The 20,859-nt window shown below is 48.1% G+C and overlaps 5 protein-coding genes across 5 annotated transcripts; 3 read left to right on the forward strand and 2 right to left on the reverse strand.

Moving 5' to 3' along the window:
• Nucleotides 1-674: 674 nt before the first annotated feature.
• BKA55DRAFT_667209 (Alpha/Beta hydrolase protein) lies at nt 675-2,237 on the forward strand (the record flags this gene model as incomplete). Its single annotated transcript, XM_046197817.1, has 5 exons — nt 675-899; nt 976-1,564; nt 1,632-1,775; nt 1,843-1,937; nt 1,993-2,237. The coding sequence occupies 4 exons, from the start codon at nt 675-677 to the stop codon at nt 1,902-1,904; spliced, it is 1,020 nt and encodes a 339-aa protein (XP_046044217.1). The 3' UTR covers nt 1,905-1,937; nt 1,993-2,237.
• A 3,471-nt stretch (nt 2,238-5,708) lies between these two features.
• BKA55DRAFT_522704 (uncharacterized protein) lies at nt 5,709-7,325 on the forward strand (the record flags this gene model as incomplete). The annotated part of the gene is made up of 3 exons (XM_046188600.1): nt 5,709-5,734; nt 5,791-6,755; nt 6,808-7,325. The coding sequence occupies 3 exons, from the start codon at nt 5,709-5,711 to the stop codon at nt 7,323-7,325; spliced, it is 1,509 nt and encodes a 502-aa protein (XP_046044218.1).
• An 815-nt stretch (nt 7,326-8,140) lies between these two features.
• On the reverse strand, nt 8,141-8,746 carry BKA55DRAFT_709784 (uncharacterized protein). The gene has a single exon (XM_046200767.1). The coding sequence runs from the start codon at nt 8,515-8,517 to the stop codon at nt 8,194-8,196; it is 324 nt and encodes a 107-aa protein (XP_046044219.1). The 5' UTR covers nt 8,518-8,746; the 3' UTR covers nt 8,141-8,193.
• Nucleotides 8,747-10,523: 1,777 nt separating this feature from the next.
• Nucleotides 10,524-10,934, reverse strand: BKA55DRAFT_695409 (aldehyde dehydrogenase domain-containing protein; the record flags this gene model as incomplete). The annotated part of the gene is made up of 1 exon (XM_046200151.1): nt 10,524-10,934. One exon carries the CDS (start codon nt 10,932-10,934, stop codon nt 10,524-10,526), a length of 411 nt encoding a protein of 136 aa, XP_046044220.1.
• Nucleotides 10,935-17,132: 6,198 nt separating this feature from the next.
• BKA55DRAFT_523047 (cutinase-domain-containing protein) lies at nt 17,133-17,888 on the forward strand (the record flags this gene model as incomplete). The annotated part of the gene is made up of 2 exons (XM_046188617.1): nt 17,133-17,330; nt 17,388-17,888. The coding sequence occupies 2 exons, from the start codon at nt 17,133-17,135 to the stop codon at nt 17,886-17,888; spliced, it is 699 nt and encodes a 232-aa protein (XP_046044221.1).
• Nucleotides 17,889-20,859: the final 2,971 nt, after the last annotated feature.

Below are 20,859 nucleotides of genomic sequence, written 5' to 3' on the forward strand. Positions count from 1 at the left end.
GAATCTGTCTGTTCAAGCGAGCAAGAGTCAGAATCGGAGGCTGGTTCTGTCATCGAAGTCAGAGAGGAAAACATACCCCACCAACCACCCAGGCGGTCGCGGCGGGTAGCGAAAAAAACCAGAGTACAATAGATAAACCCTATTTATGATTTATGAAACGAAAAGTTTCACGGATTTCTATCAATTCGGTCAAGTTCTGTGTAAGTGAAGTTGTTGATTTTTGGTGGTGGCTTTTTTATTTTGCTTGCCGAAAGAGGGGTTATGCCGAAAGAGGGGTTGTGGATGGTATGCACTCCGCCCAGCCCATCCTACTTGTTTGCCATTGATTTATCGGATCCGAATGAAGGTAGGACCACTCCCCGCACTTCTAGTCCGAAACTGGAAGGACTCCCGAGTGTAATATGTCATGAACCTATAGGCAGAATCTGTTTTCGAGCGCATGTGCAATGAACTGGCTGCCGATCACTCCGGGTAGCCTGCCTAAACTTTGTTACTCTTGTACGGAATTCACTCCACGGTAGTTGGTATTAAATGACGTCTTGTACATATATCAACTCCCGTGTTTCCCCTCGACATCAGATCTTGCCAGCCTCCCATCATTGGCAAATTTCATCTTCACAAAGAACAATTTACTCCCAGCTTCACCAAGAGACTGGACTTCACTTGCTCCTATCATGTTCAGTCTTATCAAAATCCTGAGGCTAGCCGGCATTGCTGGGCCCGGGGTGCTGGCAGCTGAGCTCAGTGCCTACAATGTTGATCCCAACTCAGTGTCAGTTTCTGGATTCTCTGCTGGAGGATTCATGGCGGCGCAGCTCGGTGTTGCCTACTCCGATACCTTCAAAATCGGCTTCGGTGTACTTGCTGGGGGCCCGTATGATTGCGCTCGAAACCAACATGTAAGACATATCGAGACGTTTCATGAACCTTTATCTCAACGGAACTTGCCTATGCTAACAATTCTCCACAATACAGTACACCAATTGCATGTACAACCTGACTCCATCCATCACGCAGCCAGTGGCCAACATGAAGTCCTGGAGTGGAAACCAAATTGACCCTATTGCCAACCTCCCCAACCGCAAGATTTATATGCAGGTCGGATCGGCAGACACCACCGTGGGGCCAAAACCATTAAATCAGTTGAAAGCGCAGCTGGCCAACTTTGTTGGCCAGTCCAAGGTCTCATTCGTGACGACTAATGGAGCTGCTCACGTTTTCCCTACCGATTTTAGCGCGACTGGCAACACCAATTGTGGCCGGGCTGCTTCCCCTTACATCAGCAACTGCGGTTATGATGGTGCAGGTGATGTTTTAAAGTGGATGTATGGCGCTCTTAATCCTCGAACCAACCGTGCACTATCTGGCACCCTCGTGTCTTTCGCGCAGACCGGCACGAAGGGGGCCTCCGGAATGGACACTACTGGGTATCTGTATGTGCCCCAGGTGTGTCAAGACGGTTCCACTGTATGTAAGCTACATGTAGCCCTGCATGGATGCCAGCAGAGCTACGGCCATATCGGATCTAAGTTCATCGATAATACTGGCTATAACAAGTGGGCAGGTACGAACCCAACATTTCCTTATAAGATATGGTCGTGCATTTACTGAACGGTGTAACCTTGCTACAGATGCGAACAAAATCATCATCCTCTATCCACAGGCAAAGGTGGACCACACTGTTCATTCCATATGGGGTGGGACTATGCTGTCTAACTCTAATGCTTGCTTTGACTGGATGGGCTGGTATGGATCAAATGCTGATCAGAGAGGAGGTGCGTTATCTAATTTTTTCTACCAATTAATAGTTCAGCAGGGCTAATTGGTATCGCAATATTATAGGTGCTCAAGTTGCTGCCATGGTCAACCAAGTCAATAAGATCACTAGTGGTTACACAGGCTAGTGGTGACGTAAGTAGTAAGAGATATCTCACAGAGCAAGTCCTAAGCATACTTCTTGCTTCCACTGCTAACTTGCCCGTTTTTAATAAGCTCCACTTATGTTTGGGATATGGCTAAGGGAGGGAGAATCTGCGCGTTCCGTTTGCATAGGAATTCCAGGCCAGATTGAGAATTTTCGGAGCTGCCCCATAATCCACGAGCCACTTCGATAGTATATGGATATGTCATTTCTGCTCATGGCGAACGATATTAGATAATGTCCACATGGTATAAATCGCCTTGTAATTAGAGATTGGGATATAAGCATATAGTACGCTGGCTGCGGGATAGTTGTGTGGTTTCTGAAAAGATAACGTATATGATAAGAGAGTGGATCAAGTTGGATTTGCACCTTGAACATGAATTTCGGAAAAAAGAAATCCTAACTCTTGTAAACTAACCATAACCTAAAATGGCTCAAATTTCCTGCTACTGGTCCACGTTATTGTTGTTCCTTTTCTCCTTAACGCCTATCCCAGCTCATATCTCGAAAGATAGGAGACTGATGGCATATCGGGGCAAGCTTGTGTGCATGCGGCTCTACAAGAAGCCCCATCACTGAGAACGAGTCAGGACTCTTTACTTCAATGGCTTCAAGATGTTACCTGAGGTGGGGAAAATGGAGAACATACTGTTGCATGGCTTCCATGACCATCTAAAATGATCAGTCTAGCGTCTGACTCGTCAGCAGGTGTAGTCTGGGGCAGATAAACTCTTTCAAGCCATTCGATGCCTATGTGGTCATCAGTCCACAGGTTGGGCGATGTTATGTAATACCAGTCTGCTATCTGCTTGAACTCCTCAAGAAACCATTGTTTCTGCAGTTCTTTTCCCTTGAAGATTATGCCAGGAACTAAAGCGCGGCCGTCAGCAGTGACAGCTTCGATGAATGAAGTCCAATTTCGAGTTTGTGGTCCTTTGAGAAACGCCTTGCGCTTCGGGTCCGCGCTTCCAACGACCAGGCTATCTAGACCTGAATCCAGAGGGTTAGTCGGCCAGAATTCAAGAATTGACAACGAATAGAGGCATATTCTTGCCGAAACCAGTCATAATACCGCCTTCATCAACGTTGACGGTGTTTTCAGGCTTGATCCAACCATATTGGCCCTCCCTGATATCAAAGTACCAATGAACCGCTCTAGGTGTGAAAGAGTCAAATCTCTTGGCTTCTTGACGTCTACCTATCTTGGTCTTTAGGTCTGCGCGGCGATTGATAAACTTGGTCACCCAGTTACGTCCCAAGTCGGGATGTTCGCCCTGCTGTCTCAGCAGGCCCATGACGCAAGCGCGGATCTGACTGTGGGACGGAGCATAGCCCAAAGACTCCTGACGGAGTATCCAGAAAGCGAGCCTATCCACTTGTCTCTTGGACAACCGTCGATGAGGGTGGATCTGCTCTTTCACGGCCCCGCGGCCGTGAAGTCTGTCGATTAGAGTCCTTCGGGGCACTCCCCGTCTATGAGCGGCTTGAGGGGGCGAAAAGCCATTGTCAGTAACATCCAATATGGCCTCTGCCATGTTGTCCTCTGTGTATTTCCATGGAAGTCTTACCTAGGCATTTTCATGTCGTTGTCAAAGACAAAGACCAAAATACAAGGCAAAGAGCGGTGAGGAATTTGGTGATCAAACTAACGACATTTCCATAGCACAGCACGCATAGATCACGTACCCCGCACAGCCTTATAAGGTCAGAATCATCACATCCAATCATTTTTATGATCAATAGAGGTAATTTCTCTTGAGTAGCTATATATTTAGGCTGACTTTCGTGTAAGTGAACTTGATGAGTTTTGGTGGAACTTTTTTTATTTTGCCTGGCGAAAGAGGGGTGGTGGCGAAAGAGGGGTTGTGGATGGTATTGCAAACTAATCGGACTTGGATTTCCGAGGGCATGGGGAAAGACATTTCTCCCTGATGTTCTCAGGAGACCTGAAGGCACTCTCGGCCGTATTGACCATTACTGGAGTTGAAACAATGTCTTCTCTCTTAGAGGCATTATTTTAATTGTCTAAAGAGCTGCCGTGAGAACGTTGGGTTCTAGAGCAGGCGGAGAGGGTGGGCAGGTGGGGCATGGCTCTGCGAAAACCAACACTTAACAATACCCATCACATAGTATATATACAGAATTACAGATGTCACCAGCTGGCCTACTGCCACAAGAAGTTACAGACATGTTGCATGAATCGAGTTGGCGCAGGGCGCAAATAGCAGCCCGCGCCATACGGTTGTAAGACCCGAGATGTTCCGACAGTTCTAACAAACGTGTGCCTGTGGCTGCAGCGAAGATCAGCACTTTTGCAACGCTACAAGGATCATGGTACTGGTATGGAGGTAGGTTGTTTTCAGCTTTACCCCGCAACTTATCCCCATATAGCGGCCTGGAGTTTTATTACCGCATTATTACTCCGTTACATGAAGGATGCATAAATGCCTTAAGTGCATATCTGTACAGTAGGTAGTGACCTGCCGTTTGAGCCTCACCGCGACACCATGGCTGAATCTGGACCCATTCACACGTGGGTTTTAGCGTCACATTGCGCCACGTGGCATTGGGATTACTAGTGAGATTATGGATACCTCGCTGTAACATAACGTGCAGCCAATAAGGCAGCCGGTTCCGAACCGGTACGCGGATAACGCCTCTCTTGACAACATCAAAGCATGTAGTGCTGATCAACCCGTTGGCTAGGCTGGCTACAGCACCCCATGTAGAAAGGACTGGTTACCTTGTTCAGTAGGTGGCATTATGGCGTTTGTTTGGCAACAAGACGACACCAGATCCCGGAGAACCTCAATGTGGCTAGCCGATGCCACTAGAAGTCACAAAGTTAAGAGAAAACATCATAATCAAGAAATGGGCTCGTTGGATTTGACACTCAATGCCCTTCAGTTCGCAAAGCCAATGTCATGAAGCAGGCGGCCTTCCCGACGACAGATCTTACCCCAGCCAAGCTATCTGCGTTACCCCCGCACTTCCTTGGTGTGAAATTATGGGCTTCGATTCCCAATTACAAAAGGAGAACCAGATCCGAAGGCAAAACTCCACAGGGAGACATTCAATCTACATCCATCCAGGATACAGATCAGTGAGAGCCTATAGACTCAGCTCAATATCATTAGTTCTCGACCTTGTCCTTGCCTATTCTTTGACTGCACTCAGTTCAGACGTTCTGAATTAAGGCCTCATCATGCAAGGTCGAGGCGACCTCGTCACCCGTCGAACCCAGTTCTCCAGCTGTGATGAATGTCGCAGATCTCGCGTTGCTTGTGACTCTGCGCGCCGCCGCAGCGAAGCCGGTGATTCCCCAGTTTCCTGTACCCGCTGTCAGAAAAGTCTCCGGCAATGCACTTTCAAGGTAGATCACAGCGACTGGCGGGAGGTCGACTTCAGCTAACTTCGCCTTCCCGAGAAGTGGATGCAAGATGCTAGAGGAGCATCCTTCCCTGTGGAAAGCATGGGGCGCAGGCGAGAAACGGTTCGTACTGGGCGTGAGTCACCGTTTTCTTCGGACGTTAAGCACGTGGATGCTTCAGCGGAAAGAAACCTGCTGATCTCTGGGGTAGACTGGAATGCACCTTCTCTTGTTGTTCAGGGCATTCTAAATCCCACCATCCCTTCTCCTGCCCTTGGTTCTGTGCAGCATAATGTTGTATCGCCATCATATACACTGATTCCTTCTTCTAGCACTATCTGCTTGAGCGAGTTGGAGTCCAAATGGCTGTCTGCCTTCTATATAGAAGGGTTTGAAGCCGTCTTTGGGTCTTGGATGGGCAGATACAGCAACCCATTTGTGTATATTCCCCAAGAGTTGACTCTCTAGCCCAAAACACTAACACAACTACACGCAGGTTTGGACACGATAGTTCTGCCGAAAAATATGTCAGCGTCTCTGACCTCTGCTGCCAGTTGGATCGATGGATGGCAGAATATTCCGACAGGCAGAACTTGGACCAACAAGAAAGCGAAACAGATCGACAGATTCAACAATCTCTTCGAAGCAGCGTCGCTTCTTATTCTGCGAGGTGGCTTGACCTTACTGCCCAACCTTCTCCTTCAAGACGCGCCCATTTGGACATCACCCAGGCACTCTGGCGACACGCGCGGCGAGACATGCTGAAAGTCACTAACCGGCCTTCTTATCGGTCGATGATATCGCTTTTCCTCTTCGCGCTAACGCCAATACCATATGGCATATCTGAAGAGGAGGAGTCTGATGGAATATCGGGGCAGTCTTGCGTCCACGCAGCTCTGCAACAAATACAGACTCTTCGAGCCAGGCAACGGAACTTGCAGTTCAGTGGGTCAAAGGTGTCTCCATCACCCACAATGGAAGTCCAGGCTATTTGTACAACTCCAGAGTCGATTGGAACCTCCAGCTTCATCAATGCGGAAAGCATGGCGTACTGGGCAGCCCTGACATTCGATACTTCGGCATCCTTAACACTCAATTGCCGCTCCCTGCTCTCATCCGGCCTGTTTGGCTTCGAAGCTGAATTACCGTGGCGTCTTGTGAGAACTACCTCTAACATGTTCGACGAGACAGCCAAATACTGGGGTCTGAGCAGTTTCGAGATGACAGACGAACGAGCGAATCAAATCATCGCTGCGGGAGCGTCTTGGAAGCTGCTAGGCTGGAAACTAACGGCAATCTTTAAAGAGGCTCTTAGAGACGGCCATGACGAGTCAGATGTTCAAAAGGCATATGACCTAGTTGTTGACTCAGTTAGGCACTTCAACACCATATATCGCCCCCGTCTCGACATGTGCCAAAAACGCATGCCGTTCCTCGGTCAGAAGACGAAGCTTCGCTGGTGTAAGTATCCCCTTCAAGCCATGCAACAAGCTCTTGTAATAATACCAGTAAGACTCATTGATGCTGCACTACCACTTGAGCATTTTGATGTTTGTGGATTTCATCGACGCCACAAATCGTTACGATCTGCTTGCAAGCTTTGCAGTGGAGAGCGCCGATGCGGAAACTACAGTCATGAACGCTCTGGCATTTGGTCTGCACAACACCTACACGATAAGTCCTATGCCTGATTCAACGTCCAACCATCCCAGCCCTTCGATAACCGGCGGCAATGAACCCATCATAACTGGTCCTCTTGTATCTATTGACCCCTATCCACATCACGTTGTGGCCGGCGTGGCTCTCATGCGCAAGGCCATTGACCGAGACTATAGTGTTGGGAAAATAGCCTTGGAATCGTACCAGAGTTTATTGTCAACCTTGGAACGCACCTTGAGTCTTCTGCCTCAGAGCTCAAAATCTGTCCAGGCTGTGAGGACGAAGTTCTTCTCAAAAGCTCCAGACGAGGAATTGCCGAATCACCAGGACCTCTCCGTAAGCAACTGTATCTTCCTCTTTCTCACATTCTAGTTTACTTAGCTAAAAAGGAATATAGAACATCAGCAGGAAGGACAACGGAGCATGATACAAGTGAAAGAACGCAACCCATCGTTGGGGGATGAATAGTAACGAAGGATTAAAAGAGAAGTAGAAAGGAGACGAAAGATGTAAAGCACCTGGGTGGGATTAAGCACCATCTCTTTTTTGGTTATCCTAGCCTAGCATGGCATGACGCGGTTTACACCTGTCACCAATAAAACCATAAAACCCCTAATACTCAAAAGGAGTTTATGTGGGCTACATGCCCTACTGCCATGATGGCTTTGCAAATGAGAAGAGAGCAAGTCGCCGATACCCCCTGTCCATTATTAATTATATATTGCATTGGCTACTCAATCAATAACATAATTTCATCCACAGTGCCTCACATCAGCCTGGCATGATTGGCATCGTCCTGAAATTATCAACGAAGTAGCATTTCGACACGAGATGGGACAGAGAGGAATTCACGGCCCCTCGATTAAATGCCCCGACAAAAGTCAAAGGTCTTGTCAGATATTAAGGTGAATCGTGTGTATTCCTTGATCCTGTCGCAATCGGGGGACCATTGAGACCTTATATCTTCGACTGGTTCTTTTTAGGACTTGAGTCCTAGAAAATCCTAGATGAAAGTCCTACGATCTAAGTTTAGGACTGCAAACTTTAATCCTGAACCTTAATCCTGAAGTTGAGGGTGAACCCTCCAACATTCAACAGGTCTGCTCATCAAAAGTCTTCCAGTTTTTGGGCAATGTCAGCGTTTCAAGCACAATTTTGTAGTACTTCGATATGAAATGGAGAGCATACAGGCCTAAGTTGAGGTAATTCTCCAGGTAGACACCGACATCAGCCCCCTTCGCTACCGTCCAAAACGCAGACCGAAGCTCCTTATCATGTACCCAAATCTCGACATCTTTTCGGTCCAAGAATTCGTCCAACCCCTAACCCCCAACCCCCCCTCCGCATGATCCAGGTGTAAGTGCCCTATGATTACATTTTTAACGTCTTCAACATTATGGCCCGTCGCCGCGATGGCCGCTCGGAGCTCGTGCTGCGGTTCATAGCGCACACGTGCGAAGACGTCCGACAGACCAGGACCCCAAACCTGAGGATAGCCCTTTCCGCAGCCCGTTTCCGAGAGTATGAGACCCTCTTGCAAATGGTCGATCAGTATACAGTACATGGATAATTCTCGCCGTTTGTTGACGGAGGAAAGGCCTTGGGTGCTCTTGACACTAGAGTTTCCGCCAAGGAGGATGTATCCTTCGTCGTATTCCAGCCAGCCTACTTCGAGGACGTGGAATCTGGTGCCTTGGGCGAAACATTGGAGACGTAGGCTGCTATGGCTCCATGGTTGATCTGGTCTTCAATGTTGGCCATCATGGGGGACGTGAGTAAAGGGTTGAGCGACGGAGTGTCAATAAGGGTTCTAGTCCAAATTTTTCTCGCAGTCGTCATCATCAGACATGTACAATGTATATTATATATGTGTGTGCGCATAGACGAAGATCGTGGCGGACCGTGAATTTGCTCGGTATTGCATGAAGCATTGTAGCATAGCATAGCATGGGCCTGGGTTATAACTTCCTGGGGGAGAGGCGAGGTAACGTCTCGGGCAAAACCTGGCATATGACTCGCTACTTAGCAACAAATTCTGCGCGAGCATGGGACATGATATGGGTAGGGTACCTGAACTGTTGGAAAATCCGGATATCCCCCTTCCCTTCAGGATTCAAACTGACAGCCTGAAATTCCTAGAATTAGAGTTCAAAGTCCTAGATGAAACCATTTAGAGATATAAACCCGAGAAGAACTATCATCTCAATGATCAACAATTAAGTTCAATCAATATTTTCACTCAGCACTACTGCGCAATATAAACAACATGTACGGCATGACACCTAGCTACGTGGAGATATAACTGGTATAGAGGGACGTTATTTGGGGCGAGAACAGTTTAATATGCAAGAACAAAAGTACACGCGGGTCTGAGCAGTCACGCCGATCCCCTCTCCTCTGGAGAGGTGTCATGACCCGTAACTTTGTCGAAACCATCACCCGCCCGCACAATTTTGCCGTAAGTTAGCATAGCCAAATGATGGCTTAGTATCATTAAATACATATCATTAGATAGCTCTTGATTGAATAAACTAGTGATACTGGTTTCAATTGATCTCTATACATTTTGTTGGTTTTGTGTGGCAATTACTTCTTACCCCCAGTCCACTTCTGCGACTTCCGTATAGGGATTTTTCCTTAGCCTACGCCGTATTAATAGATGATATAGGAAATCGCGGCTCAGCGCCCTGCAAACCCTACTTTGTATAAAGATGTATATATGGTCTGAGTTCTAGGGAACTCTCTATTTACTGATTATAAGAAGTCTAGGATTAAATGTCTCTACGGTGGTCACAGCGGCTTACAAGTGTGCCTAGCGCCAATTTGTTGAGGATTTGGGTAATACTAAAACAGAGCACTTTCTATGTGACCTAGGCATATGTTCTATACTCATACGGCCAATTCATGTTCAATCTCTATGGAACTTATATCACTTAAACGCGCTTATTTAAATGAGTATATATTTGTAATCTTATCTATTCTTATAAGGAACTGGCGATACTGTGTTTTAATTTGTGGTTAACAAGCTCTTCATGTGGGTGGCCAGGACAGAAGTCCCTGTGCCGACGTGGTGGAGGTGGACCGGGGGCTAGAAAAGATAGACGCGCAGCGCCACGATTAGTGGGGGAAATTGAATGAGACTGATACTGTGATAGACTTAGACGTCTAGCTATCTAATGGTGTATTATTTACCTTAGTATAGCTTTAACTGCATATAGTTACGGTTTCGATGAAGTTACGGGTTTCTGCGCCACCTCTTTAGAGGTGGGGCCAATTCATTGTCAACCTACCGGTACCGTGTGGTCAACAATGCTGAACTACCGTTGAATCCACGATTCAGAGCCAATTGCCTCATGAACCAAGTTATAGATAATCAATAAAATACGGATCTACAAGACCAGTACTCCATTCATGCATGTGCCAGTTAGTCTGCCGCATAATCAGGATACTCTCGATTGTAAGATACTCGTCAATTCCTCGCCGTCCACCTTCACGTCCATACCCTGATCCTTGACACCTAAGTATACGTTGCCGGCTCTGGTATTGCCGTAAGCAGGGGATTACTTGTCTTCACTCCCCTCCGAACGGGATCTCGCGGACACTCGCTGACTCTTGGTTGACAGCAACCATGCCGACCTCGAGGCTCTCGGCGACTCTCCAAATACGTGCCACGCTTTCGGTCATTAGATAGCTGCCCAGTCTGACATCACAGTCATTGGCGATTTCAATTGCCTCCTCTTCGGTCTGGAACCGATAGAGGGCGAATACTGGAGCGAATGCCTCTTCGTGGGTGATCAATGAGTCTGTGGATACATTGCTCAAAACAGTGCGTTGAAAGAAATACCCTGGAAGACCACCTGGATGGCAAGGCTCGCCACCAAGCAGGACCAAAGCACCGCGAAATTTGGCATCTGTGAGCATCACGGCGTTAACAGATGTTGAAGAATACCGATACCAGAGTGAAGCCATTCGTAACTCCATTGTAAAGACACACATAGCTAGTAGCGACGTACCATTGATGAGATGCCGAACCTTCTGAACCGCACATTAATGCACCAGGGGCCCAATTGACATAACCTCCGCAGTGCCCAATCCTACCTTTATGTCCTTAACCTGCTTGGCCAGAGCCTCGGTGAAAAAGTCATAGATGCCATCCTGGACAAGGATACGGTTCGCAGATGCACAAGTCTAGCCGGCGTTTCGTGTCTTAGCCTGCATGCACGCTTCCACTGCGGTCCCGAGCTTGGCACCATCGAAGACGATAAAGGGGCTATTGCCGCCCAGCTCCAGAGTCAGCTTCGTTAAGCTGCTGGCACGTTGCTGGGCGAGAAGGTTTCCGACACTGGTGGATCCTGTAAAGCTGAGTTTATGCACGAGTCTGGGTTTGTACATCGCCTCTCCGACCTCGGCAATCTTGTCCAGTGTGGTAGCTACATTGATGACTCCTACGGGGAAGACAACCTGTTATGCCAACACTGCCTGTGCGATGGCGCTCAGTGGTGTCTCCCCGGCTGGCTTCCAGACGGTTGTGCATCCAGCAGCTAGTGCAGCACCGACTTTGCGGGTTATCATGGCTATGGGGAAATTTCAGGGAGCAAGGCACGCGGCGACTCCCAGCGGTTCTTGAATGGTCAGAATGCGCTGCGAGGTGTTTGCGGCGGGGACAACTTCGCCGTGCATGCGTTCTATTTCGCCGGCAAACCATTTCCAGCAAGGAGGCGGAATAAGTTACTTCGCCGCGCGCCTTGGCGATGGCCTTGCCGTTTTCGAGAGTCAGGATACCATGCAGTACCCACCTGCCGGTCATACCCACCTACCGGTCAGCGAAAAAAAGAATTCCCCATACAAAATGTCAAACTTCACTTGCACAGTCCTTGGCCAAAATTGAAGTTATTTACATGGAACAGATTGTGTCTTACTGAGAGTTTCATGCTGTTTCATATTGGCATATTCATTTGTATTTTACACAAGCAGTTTGGTCGCATGACACTAGTGTAAAATTTCTCAAATGTCTCCTTCATCACCCAGCCTCCCCAAAATTTCATCAAACTTTTATCTATAGCAGCTTCCTTTAATCGCCTTGAAAATGCCTCAACAGCCTTATACAGAGAATGATGTCATTGAAGCTATACTGGATGTTACAGATAATCACCTCTCGCAGCACCAGGCCGCCCAGAAGCATGGAATGCCCCAAACCACTCTGTCTGACCGACTAAGAGGCCTACCGTCAAAGTCCGAGGCCACCCAACCTGCCCAGTTGTTATACAAATCCCAAGAGGCTAGATTAGTTACATGGATACTTCGACAAGAGGCATTGGGCTATGCTCCTTCCCACAGTCAAGTTCGCGCCACGGTAGCTGCCCTGTTGAGACAGCAGGGCCGGGAAAGGCCTATCGGTGTACACTGGCTAGCCAGGTTTATTAAACGCCATCCAGAGATCAATACGAAGGTAGGAAAACGCCAGGAAGCTGCAAGGTTTAATTCTTTTACCCCGATGGCCGTCAATTGGTACTTTGATATCCGGGAGAGCGAATATGGCTGGATCAAGCCTGAGAACACGGTTAATGTTGACGAGGGCGGTATCATGGCTGGATTTGGTGAGTACTGACCACTTCTGATACAAGACTTACCGATAAATTGCAAATCTAGGTTTGGATTCCTTGGTAATTGGCAGTAGCGATTCCAGGAGGAAGGCCTTCCTCAAAGGCTCGCAGTCCCGCACTTGGACTAGTTTTATCGAAGCCGTCACTGCAGATGGCCGTCTTCTAAAGCCGGGAATTATCTTCAAGGGCAAAGAACTTCAGAAGCAGTGGTTCATTGATGAGTTTAACAAGATCGCCGACTGGTATTATATCACGTCCGATAACGGCTGGACAGACAACCATATCGCGCTCGAGTGGCTCAAAGAGGTTTATCTGCCCCAAACCCAGCCAGCAGATGAGTCTGATGCAAGGCTCATCATATTAGATGGCCATGGGAGCCATGTATCTGTGGGTGTCTACCTGTTCTCGATCAGAAATACCGCTGACTGAAAATCCAGGATGAGTGGATGGCCACGTGTTTTTTGAATAACGTGTATTGCTGTTACCTGCCTGCACATTGCTCTCATGGCCTACAGCCACTGGATAATGGTGTTTTCAACGCATCCAAGGCTGCATATCGAAAAGAGCTCCAAAAACTGGCAAGCCTGACGGATTCTGCGCCCGTGGATAAGGTCAACTTCATTAAGGCCTATGCCAAAGCCAGGGAAGTGGGTATGACGAAGAAAAACATCCTTTCAGGCTGGAGAGTAACTGGGAACTGGCCGATTTCACGACGGAAAGCGCTCATACATGCCGAAATCCAACCAGACAAGAAGGAAACGACGCCTGGATCAGACGGCCACAGAGACGGGCAAGTCGACTCTGATAATACGCCAAAGACCAGCCGTCACATCAGAGACCTGGGGAAGAACAAGAGCCCCTCTACCAGAAGGAGGTATTCTGTGATATCAAAAGGATTTGAAGCACAAGAGTCAAAGATCGCGTCCCTAAGCTCAAGAGTGGCCAGTTTAGAGGAGGAAGTCGGCCGGTTGAGTAGAGGCAAGAAGAGAAAGGCGATACCGAACCCCATTAAGAAATTTATGACGCTAGCAGAGGCTCTAGCGACTAGTGACACCATTTCAGAGCCAAACGAAGCAATTGAAGAGGTGGATGTTATTGAGGATGTGATCGAGGTGGGAGGGATGGAAGAAGATGAGAGGTCAAATTCAGGGAAGGAAGAATTAGGTGTCGTACGCACCCGCACAGGCCGAGAGGTTAAAAGGCCTAGAAAATATTAAAATAGATTCAATTTTGATCTGAATTCTAGAGATAAACTTATTTTTACTATTTTTATTACGGTTTTCCCATGAGGTTAAAAAAGTGCATTATGTATGGGGGATTTTTTTTTTCGCTGACCGGTAGGTGGGTATGACCGGCAGGTGGGTACTGCATGGTAAGTGCCAGGTCGTCGATGTTCTCCAGGCAGAGGTCACTCCAGCGCCGGAGCCAACGTGCCCGCTGTCATGCCGGGGTTTACTTGTACGACTTGAAAGTCTATTGAGCGGATTCATTGGCTTTCTCAGTACCTGCTCCATTCGTGTTTGGGAGTGTCGCGACGATGTCCAGCGTGGCCGGGTTACGGACGTCGAATGTAAAACCACCAAGAGGAGCAACCCAAGTTCCTGTAATGAACCCTTTCTGTCGAAAGAGATCGCTTCTCTTGAGGCTAGATAGATCCCGTGGTACCATTTTGGTAGACTTTGGTGGTATTGTTCAATCGTGTTCAGGGGTAATAGTCATGCATAAATGCACGGAACACACAGCTAACTAGGCTTTTATGCATTATACCATATAATACCAGAGACAAATTAGCTACCTAGCGTATAGTCCCTCAATTTAGAGACGACGGTGACTCTTACGCCGTCAGTTCTTTTCCTGTATGGATCTTTCCCCACGTCATTCCACGGGGATGCTCCGGGAAGTATCGGCTGACCAGATTATGTTAGCAAGGAGTTTTTCGGCTCGGAGCCACGTGTAAGTGGATGTTCTTGTGCATTAGTGGATTGCGGGGAAAGGGGCTAGCACCCATCAAAATGAGAGCAGACATCCATGGTTCTTGCCGCCGAATTTTCGTTGGACCTTCTTTGCGTCTGATACGAGAATTAGACGCTAGAATTGTCTCTACTCGGCCGCCTACCGGCTAATACGAGCCACGTGGCAGACGTGTGTTGTGTGAACATTATAGAAGCCACGTAGGTGTGAACTAGGAACAAGCTAGACCATTGACGCACTGAGCGTGCTTTAAGGGTTAAAGTAAATGTGTTGAGCAGCAGCAAATGTGTTGATTGATTGTTCTTTTGTTGTCGCTTGTGCGGGGTATTCCATCCCGCAGAGTTACTTAAAGCATATAGCTAGATTACTAATACCGTTGTTCCCTGAGGCCGTGAAGATCATGCCTACCCTGCGACAACCATCTTAGCTAGGATGGTCTAATTGCAGGATACGGTGGGACGCAAGAAGTTTGAAGCCAAGCGCAAGTTCCCGCCGCCTGACTAGCCCGGTCGTCTGGGAACATAATCGCGGAATCTAAGCTTTAGAAAACTAGTCAGCTGCTTATTTAGACTGAATGTAAACTCAATAGGGCTAGATCATCGTCTAAGGCCAGAACAGCCTGATACTTCAGTTTGGATTCGAACGGTCTTGTGTCAGATATAAACCACTCATGCATTGCTCTAAGTGGGGATTCCCATTTTTGTGGCGTGTGGTGTAGTTGGTAAAATCTAACATCTTGCACCCTACTGTAGATGGTAAACTACAAATCCGAGTTGTCACCATGTACTTGTGCGACCTTTCCTCGGCTCCGGTCCTCTGTTGGCAGATATCGGATCCGGTGAGCTTCTGCGCCTTGTTTGAGCGCCCAAATGTGGGTCTCGAGTCAATTCATCGTTGCCAGATGAACCGCGTCTTGGGATGACGAAATTGATCGTCTTTGTCCTCGTTCAGGGATAATTACGTCAAAGGAGCTGGCACTCAGCAACTTCGTCCTGATCTGATAGGCTAAGCTGTTTGCAGCACAACTTGGGAGCCCCTTATTTAGAACATCATGATTAGGGTACGGAGTATGTCGGATACCAATAGTTGCTCTCCGTAACCGAACCTGCTTGCAGGCAGACGTGACTCAAGTGACATGAATCGGACGATCCGCCCCGTCCTGAACCTACGGTAGCATTGAGTCTCTATCCAAATTGGATCACATCGGATCCGATGCCATTCGATGCCCACCACCCCCATAATCCGCCAAAACCATCCCTGTTTCTTATTCAATATAGAGTACCTTAATTTATTCAAGAGGGTGGGGAGAATTCAGCTAACCCGTTTCCCAGGAGATAAATCCTCTTATCACGATAAACTTTCCAATACGCCACCTGGATTTGCCGAACTCCATCGAGTAGGAGCATCTCTGCATCAAGCCTTGTATTGTGATGGCCTTAACTGCCCTTCTCAGGTATTACGTTGAGGGCACATTGAGGTTCCCTGCTCGTACCTTGGTCATGACAGGGACATGTGGGGCGGGGTGCGGAGCGGAGGTATGGCAGCCAGTGACCTAGTAAATGATTGGTCGTTCTCCATTTGGGTGGCACAAAGCTCGAATACGTACCTCGCCCCGTATGGCCCCTGTAGACCTGAAAATAACCCGCTTCAGCAGTTTAATCTCGGTGCTTTTTGAGGCTTGCCATCAAGCGGTGCTAGTCAAAGATTGTCAAAGCTTGCGGTTTTGTCAAGCATCAGATACAGTAACTGTCCGTGCGGGTCCTACATTACAACTTCATGTTGGTCAGTCAGGCCCCCTCGAGTCCTAAGAAACTCCGGAATAAAGATTTCTGGATCTTTATGCCAGAGCAGATGCGCAAAAATAGGAATACAAGTAGACAAAAAAAAGTATAAAAAAGTCACTGTCTACTAGAATAGAGTCTGAGATTTTCCTTGGTATAACTTTTGTTTTTATTTATTTATACAATAGTTATTCAATTGACAATCTAATCTGGGCCGGTTAGTAGAATCTTGGTGAGCTAGTCCGGCGTTTTTTTTGTGTGACCCCATCCCCGGTGAGAGATGGAGATTGCAATACCCAGTTTCAGGTCTAAAAAAGCATAACTGATTCGGACTAAGCCATCAAACCGGCACCCACTTTAGGAAAAACGTGGTCATAGGGGCTTTTGATTGCGGGGAACGTTTCATCCTACTGTTTCGCTGATCACTTGGTGTGGTTGCTTGGCAGCGGCGAAATTTCCTAGTTCGATGTCACTTAGCGAACTGGGGCTAGAACTTTAGACTGGTGAGATGTGGCTGAATGACTCGGGGAAAGGAAGAGGAGGAGCTTTGATGGCTCTTGTTCGCGGAAAAAAAGATTGACGGTGAAGCTGATTGGGCCTTGGACAGTGATGCATTGATTGATATGTCCTTCTTTCGGTGGAGGTGCTTTTACCTCAGGTTAAGTGAGCCGAGGTTTAATTCTTCAGACTTACAAGACGTATGATATATGCTTGGTTTTTTAATATAAATACCTGATCAAATGCCGACATGATGGAAAGAATCAGCCCTCAGTTTCATTCTCATCCAGTTCCTCATTTCTTGGATTCCAGTACCGCCAATCACCATGAAGTTCACCATCATCACTGCTCTTCTCGCCGCCTCGGCCTCTGCCCTGCCCACCGATCAAGATACTGCCGCTGCCATTGAGGCTCGCCAGTTCGGCGGCAGCTCCACCCGCAATGATCTGAGCAACGGTAACAGCGCTTCTTGCCCTCCCGTCATCTTCATCTACGCTCGTGGCTCGACTGAGACCGGCAACTTGGTATGTACCTCCTGCCACAACTCGAACGCAAAGGACACCACTGACATTTTACTTTAGGGAACTCTTGGTCCAAGCATTGCTTCAAAGCTTGAAGCAAAGTACGGCAAGTCTGGTGTCTGGATCCAGGGTGTCGGTGGTGCTTACAGAGCTACCCTCGGCGACAATGCCCTTCCTCGAGGAACTTCTACTGCAGCCATCTGGGAGATGGTTGGCCTTTTCAACACCGCCAATACTAAGTGTCCCGATGCGACTCTCATTGCTGGAGGATACAGCCAAGGTGCTGCTCTCGCTGCTGCAAGCATCACAGACGTCGACTCGGCCATCCGTGAAAAGATTGCTGGCACTGTCCTGTTCGGGTACACCAAGAACCAGCAGAACAACGGCAGGATCCCAAGCTATCCTGCTGAGAGGACGAAGGTCTTCTGCAACGCTGGAGATCTGGTGTGCACTGGTTCGTTGGTCATTGCGGGTCCACATCTGATGTACCAGAGTGCTGCTGCTGGTGCGGCTCCCGAGTTTCTGATTCAGAGGGTTGCTGGGGTTCAGGGAAGCTCTTGAACTGATGGCTCACTGTGGGATAACAGATAGGCTGGCCTGCTTGTTGAGGGAACCACAGATATATTGCTGTTAATTTAGTTTGTAAATGGCACCTCTCTCTTGTCTTCATGGATCAAGCCAGTAGTGTCTCACGATATGGTTACCGCTGTTACCATTTCCCAAGCCCTAGACGTGGTCGTAGCAGATTTATTTTGCTTTCCTCATACGCATGACTAGATGCGCAGACTCCAAATAGACAAATACCCAGTTTATCAGGAGGTAGACCATTTGGAAACAGCTTGACCCTCCTCTCCTTGTTACAACAATTTTAACTGCCTATCCTGCGAGACTATCGACGTAACCAGCTACCCTAGATACCCTTACCAACAAGTGGGGGCGGCAGAGATGCTCATCAATCCACCAGATCAACGCGTTGATCAATATACTGACATCAATCCACGGCCGGTTAGCTGACATAACCCATCAATCCACACAATCCTCTCGTCGATGGATATTGGTTGATGATCGTTGTCACTAGACACGGGACCCTTGCCAGGTTTGGCAATGTTAGATCCAGATATCTTCTCCCGAGTAAAACATAAGTGATTGTTAACATGCACTAACACCAAGTAAAATAATGGCTGAATCACTTGAATCGCGTCGCGTCAGAAAGCCCCTACTTGCTACGCTTTCTTTCGTAACAATTATCGGTCATTGCTTTAATTATGGCGAACCACCCAAGCCAAATACCTGTTGACTCTATCTTATCGACCGACAACAAACCTGCCATGCCATTTGACTGGAATCCAACCCCCGAGGAAGAAGCCCGCATCTTCAAACGGTGGCAAGGATTCATGCTAACTGAACGATCAAAAGATACCTCGTCTTGGGTATGGGGATACGGCATTGAGATCCAGTCCGAGACGACGAGACGATGGATTTGTATGCCCTGTATCTGTCAAAGAATCAACAACCCGCAATCCTACGATTCTAGAGGCACACAGAATGCAGAACATCACTTATGGAAGTCCCACGGTCATTGGGGCCCGTCAGGAAAACATCCGGCACCCTCTGTGATGAAGGGAGGGAAGAGAATGTTCTCTTCTATTACAGATATCTTCAATCTCAGCCGGGACGACCCAAAGGAACAGTCCCTGGCTAACAACCTAATTAAAAGCTTTGACCGAGAGCATTTCCAAAAGCTCGTTGTCAACTGGATTGTCGACAGTCAACAGTCTTTCCAACAAGCCGAAAACCCTCGCCTACGGCACATCTTAGAATATCTGAACCCTGCTGTAAAGGTCATAGATGCCCACATCTCGAGGCATATTGTTCGGTGGCTGGCAATTCAACACTTCGAGAAACACAAGACGAGGGTGGAGGGAATACTGAAGGAAGCTCCTGGGCAGATTCACGTTGCCTTTGACGGTGCTAGGAGCAGAACCGGCATACGCTATACGGAGTCACGGCATTGTTCAGGAACGTCAAGAATGAGCCACAGAAAATCGTCCTTGGCCTTCCTGAACTGATCAATCGCCATACCGGAGAAAATATCGCGGCAGAGGTACTCGACGTCATTCGCTCGTTTGGCATTAAGGACAAGCTCGGTTATTTCACTCTTGACAACGCTGGTAACAACCATACAGCGATGGAGATTATTGGCCGAAAACTCGGCTTTAATCCTGTCCAGCGCCGGGTCCGTTGCACGGGACATATACTCAACCTCTTGTCAAGGGCTCAAGGCTCTACTCTTTGGAAAAGATGCCGAAACCTTTGAAGAATCTCTCGTTAAGGGAGAGATTGTTGCCAGCGTAGCGCACGATGAGTGGATGAAGAAGGGCCCAGTCGGAAAAGTTCACAACTTTGTTGTTTGGGTTCATCGGTCGGATATGTTGACCCAGCTGCTCAGGTAGTTGCAACAGGAGTATTTTGCAGCGTCCGAAGACCCAGAAATGCAGAGCCAGGGTCCACTGGATGTCTATCTCGACAACGATACAAGGTGGTTGTCCCAATATTACATGGTCCGGCGGTTACTTAAGTTGCAGCCATTCTACGACGAATTCATTATCAAGGCGAAGAGGCTTTTGCCAGAAGCGAGGAAAGGCGAGAGAGATGCCAAGTTGCCACCCTGCCTTGAGAAGAAGAGCCTCCTTGGCGACAACGACTGGGCAGTTCTCAGAGCCTTTCAGAGTATGCTTCACGACTTTTACGTTGTTGTCCAAGTCCCCCAGGGAGATGGTCAGGCCTGTAGGCGGTCGACTGGCGTCGACGAGACCTTCGGATCTAGGGCTGATGTGCTTGAAGCTTTCGAGTTTCTGCTTGGTAAACTTGAAGAGGCAAAGGCCCTGATTCATCAGTATCCTGAGCCAGAGCAGTTCAGTTTCAATGTTAACCTAGGCTGGATGAAGCTCGACAAATATTACCGTACTCTTAAGGATTCGCCTGTCTATTATGCTGCTGCTACTTTACACCCATCTGTCCGTTGGGCATATTTCGACGATACCTGGAGTCAGGACCATCCGGATTGGATTCAAGAGGCGAAGGATCTTGTTCAGACGCTTTGGAATACGGAGTATTGCAACCTGGAGGTCAGAGCTACGCTTAATGACGGCCATGTTGTCAAAAAGCGCAAGACGAAGCTCTCTTCCTTCGAGAAATATCGCGAGGATCATCGACGATGCCAGTCACCCATACCTCTGCCAATGATTTCGTTGGTAGATGAATACAACTGCTGGCAGTCAGATGTAAGTACAGCAGACGGGGATATTACAGATTCGGTCCAATACTGGATCTCTAAGCAATCCGAGTACCCCCGGTTATCCCGTATGGCCTTGGACGTCATGACCGTGCGAGCAATGAGCGCCGAATGCGAGAGGCTCTTTTCGGCAGTTGGCTTAATGGTTACTCCGCTTCGCAACCGCTTAGATGCTAGCACAATAGGGCTAATTCAAACTCTACGGTCATGGTTACGAGCGGGGCTCATAGACGAGTT

Source organism: Fusarium redolens, assembly GCF_020744475.1.
Source record: "Fusarium redolens strain MPI-CAGE-AT-0023 chromosome Unknown BKA55scaffold_18, whole genome shotgun sequence".
NCBI classification, from domain to species: Eukaryota; Fungi; Ascomycota; class Sordariomycetes; order Hypocreales; family Nectriaceae; genus Fusarium; species Fusarium redolens.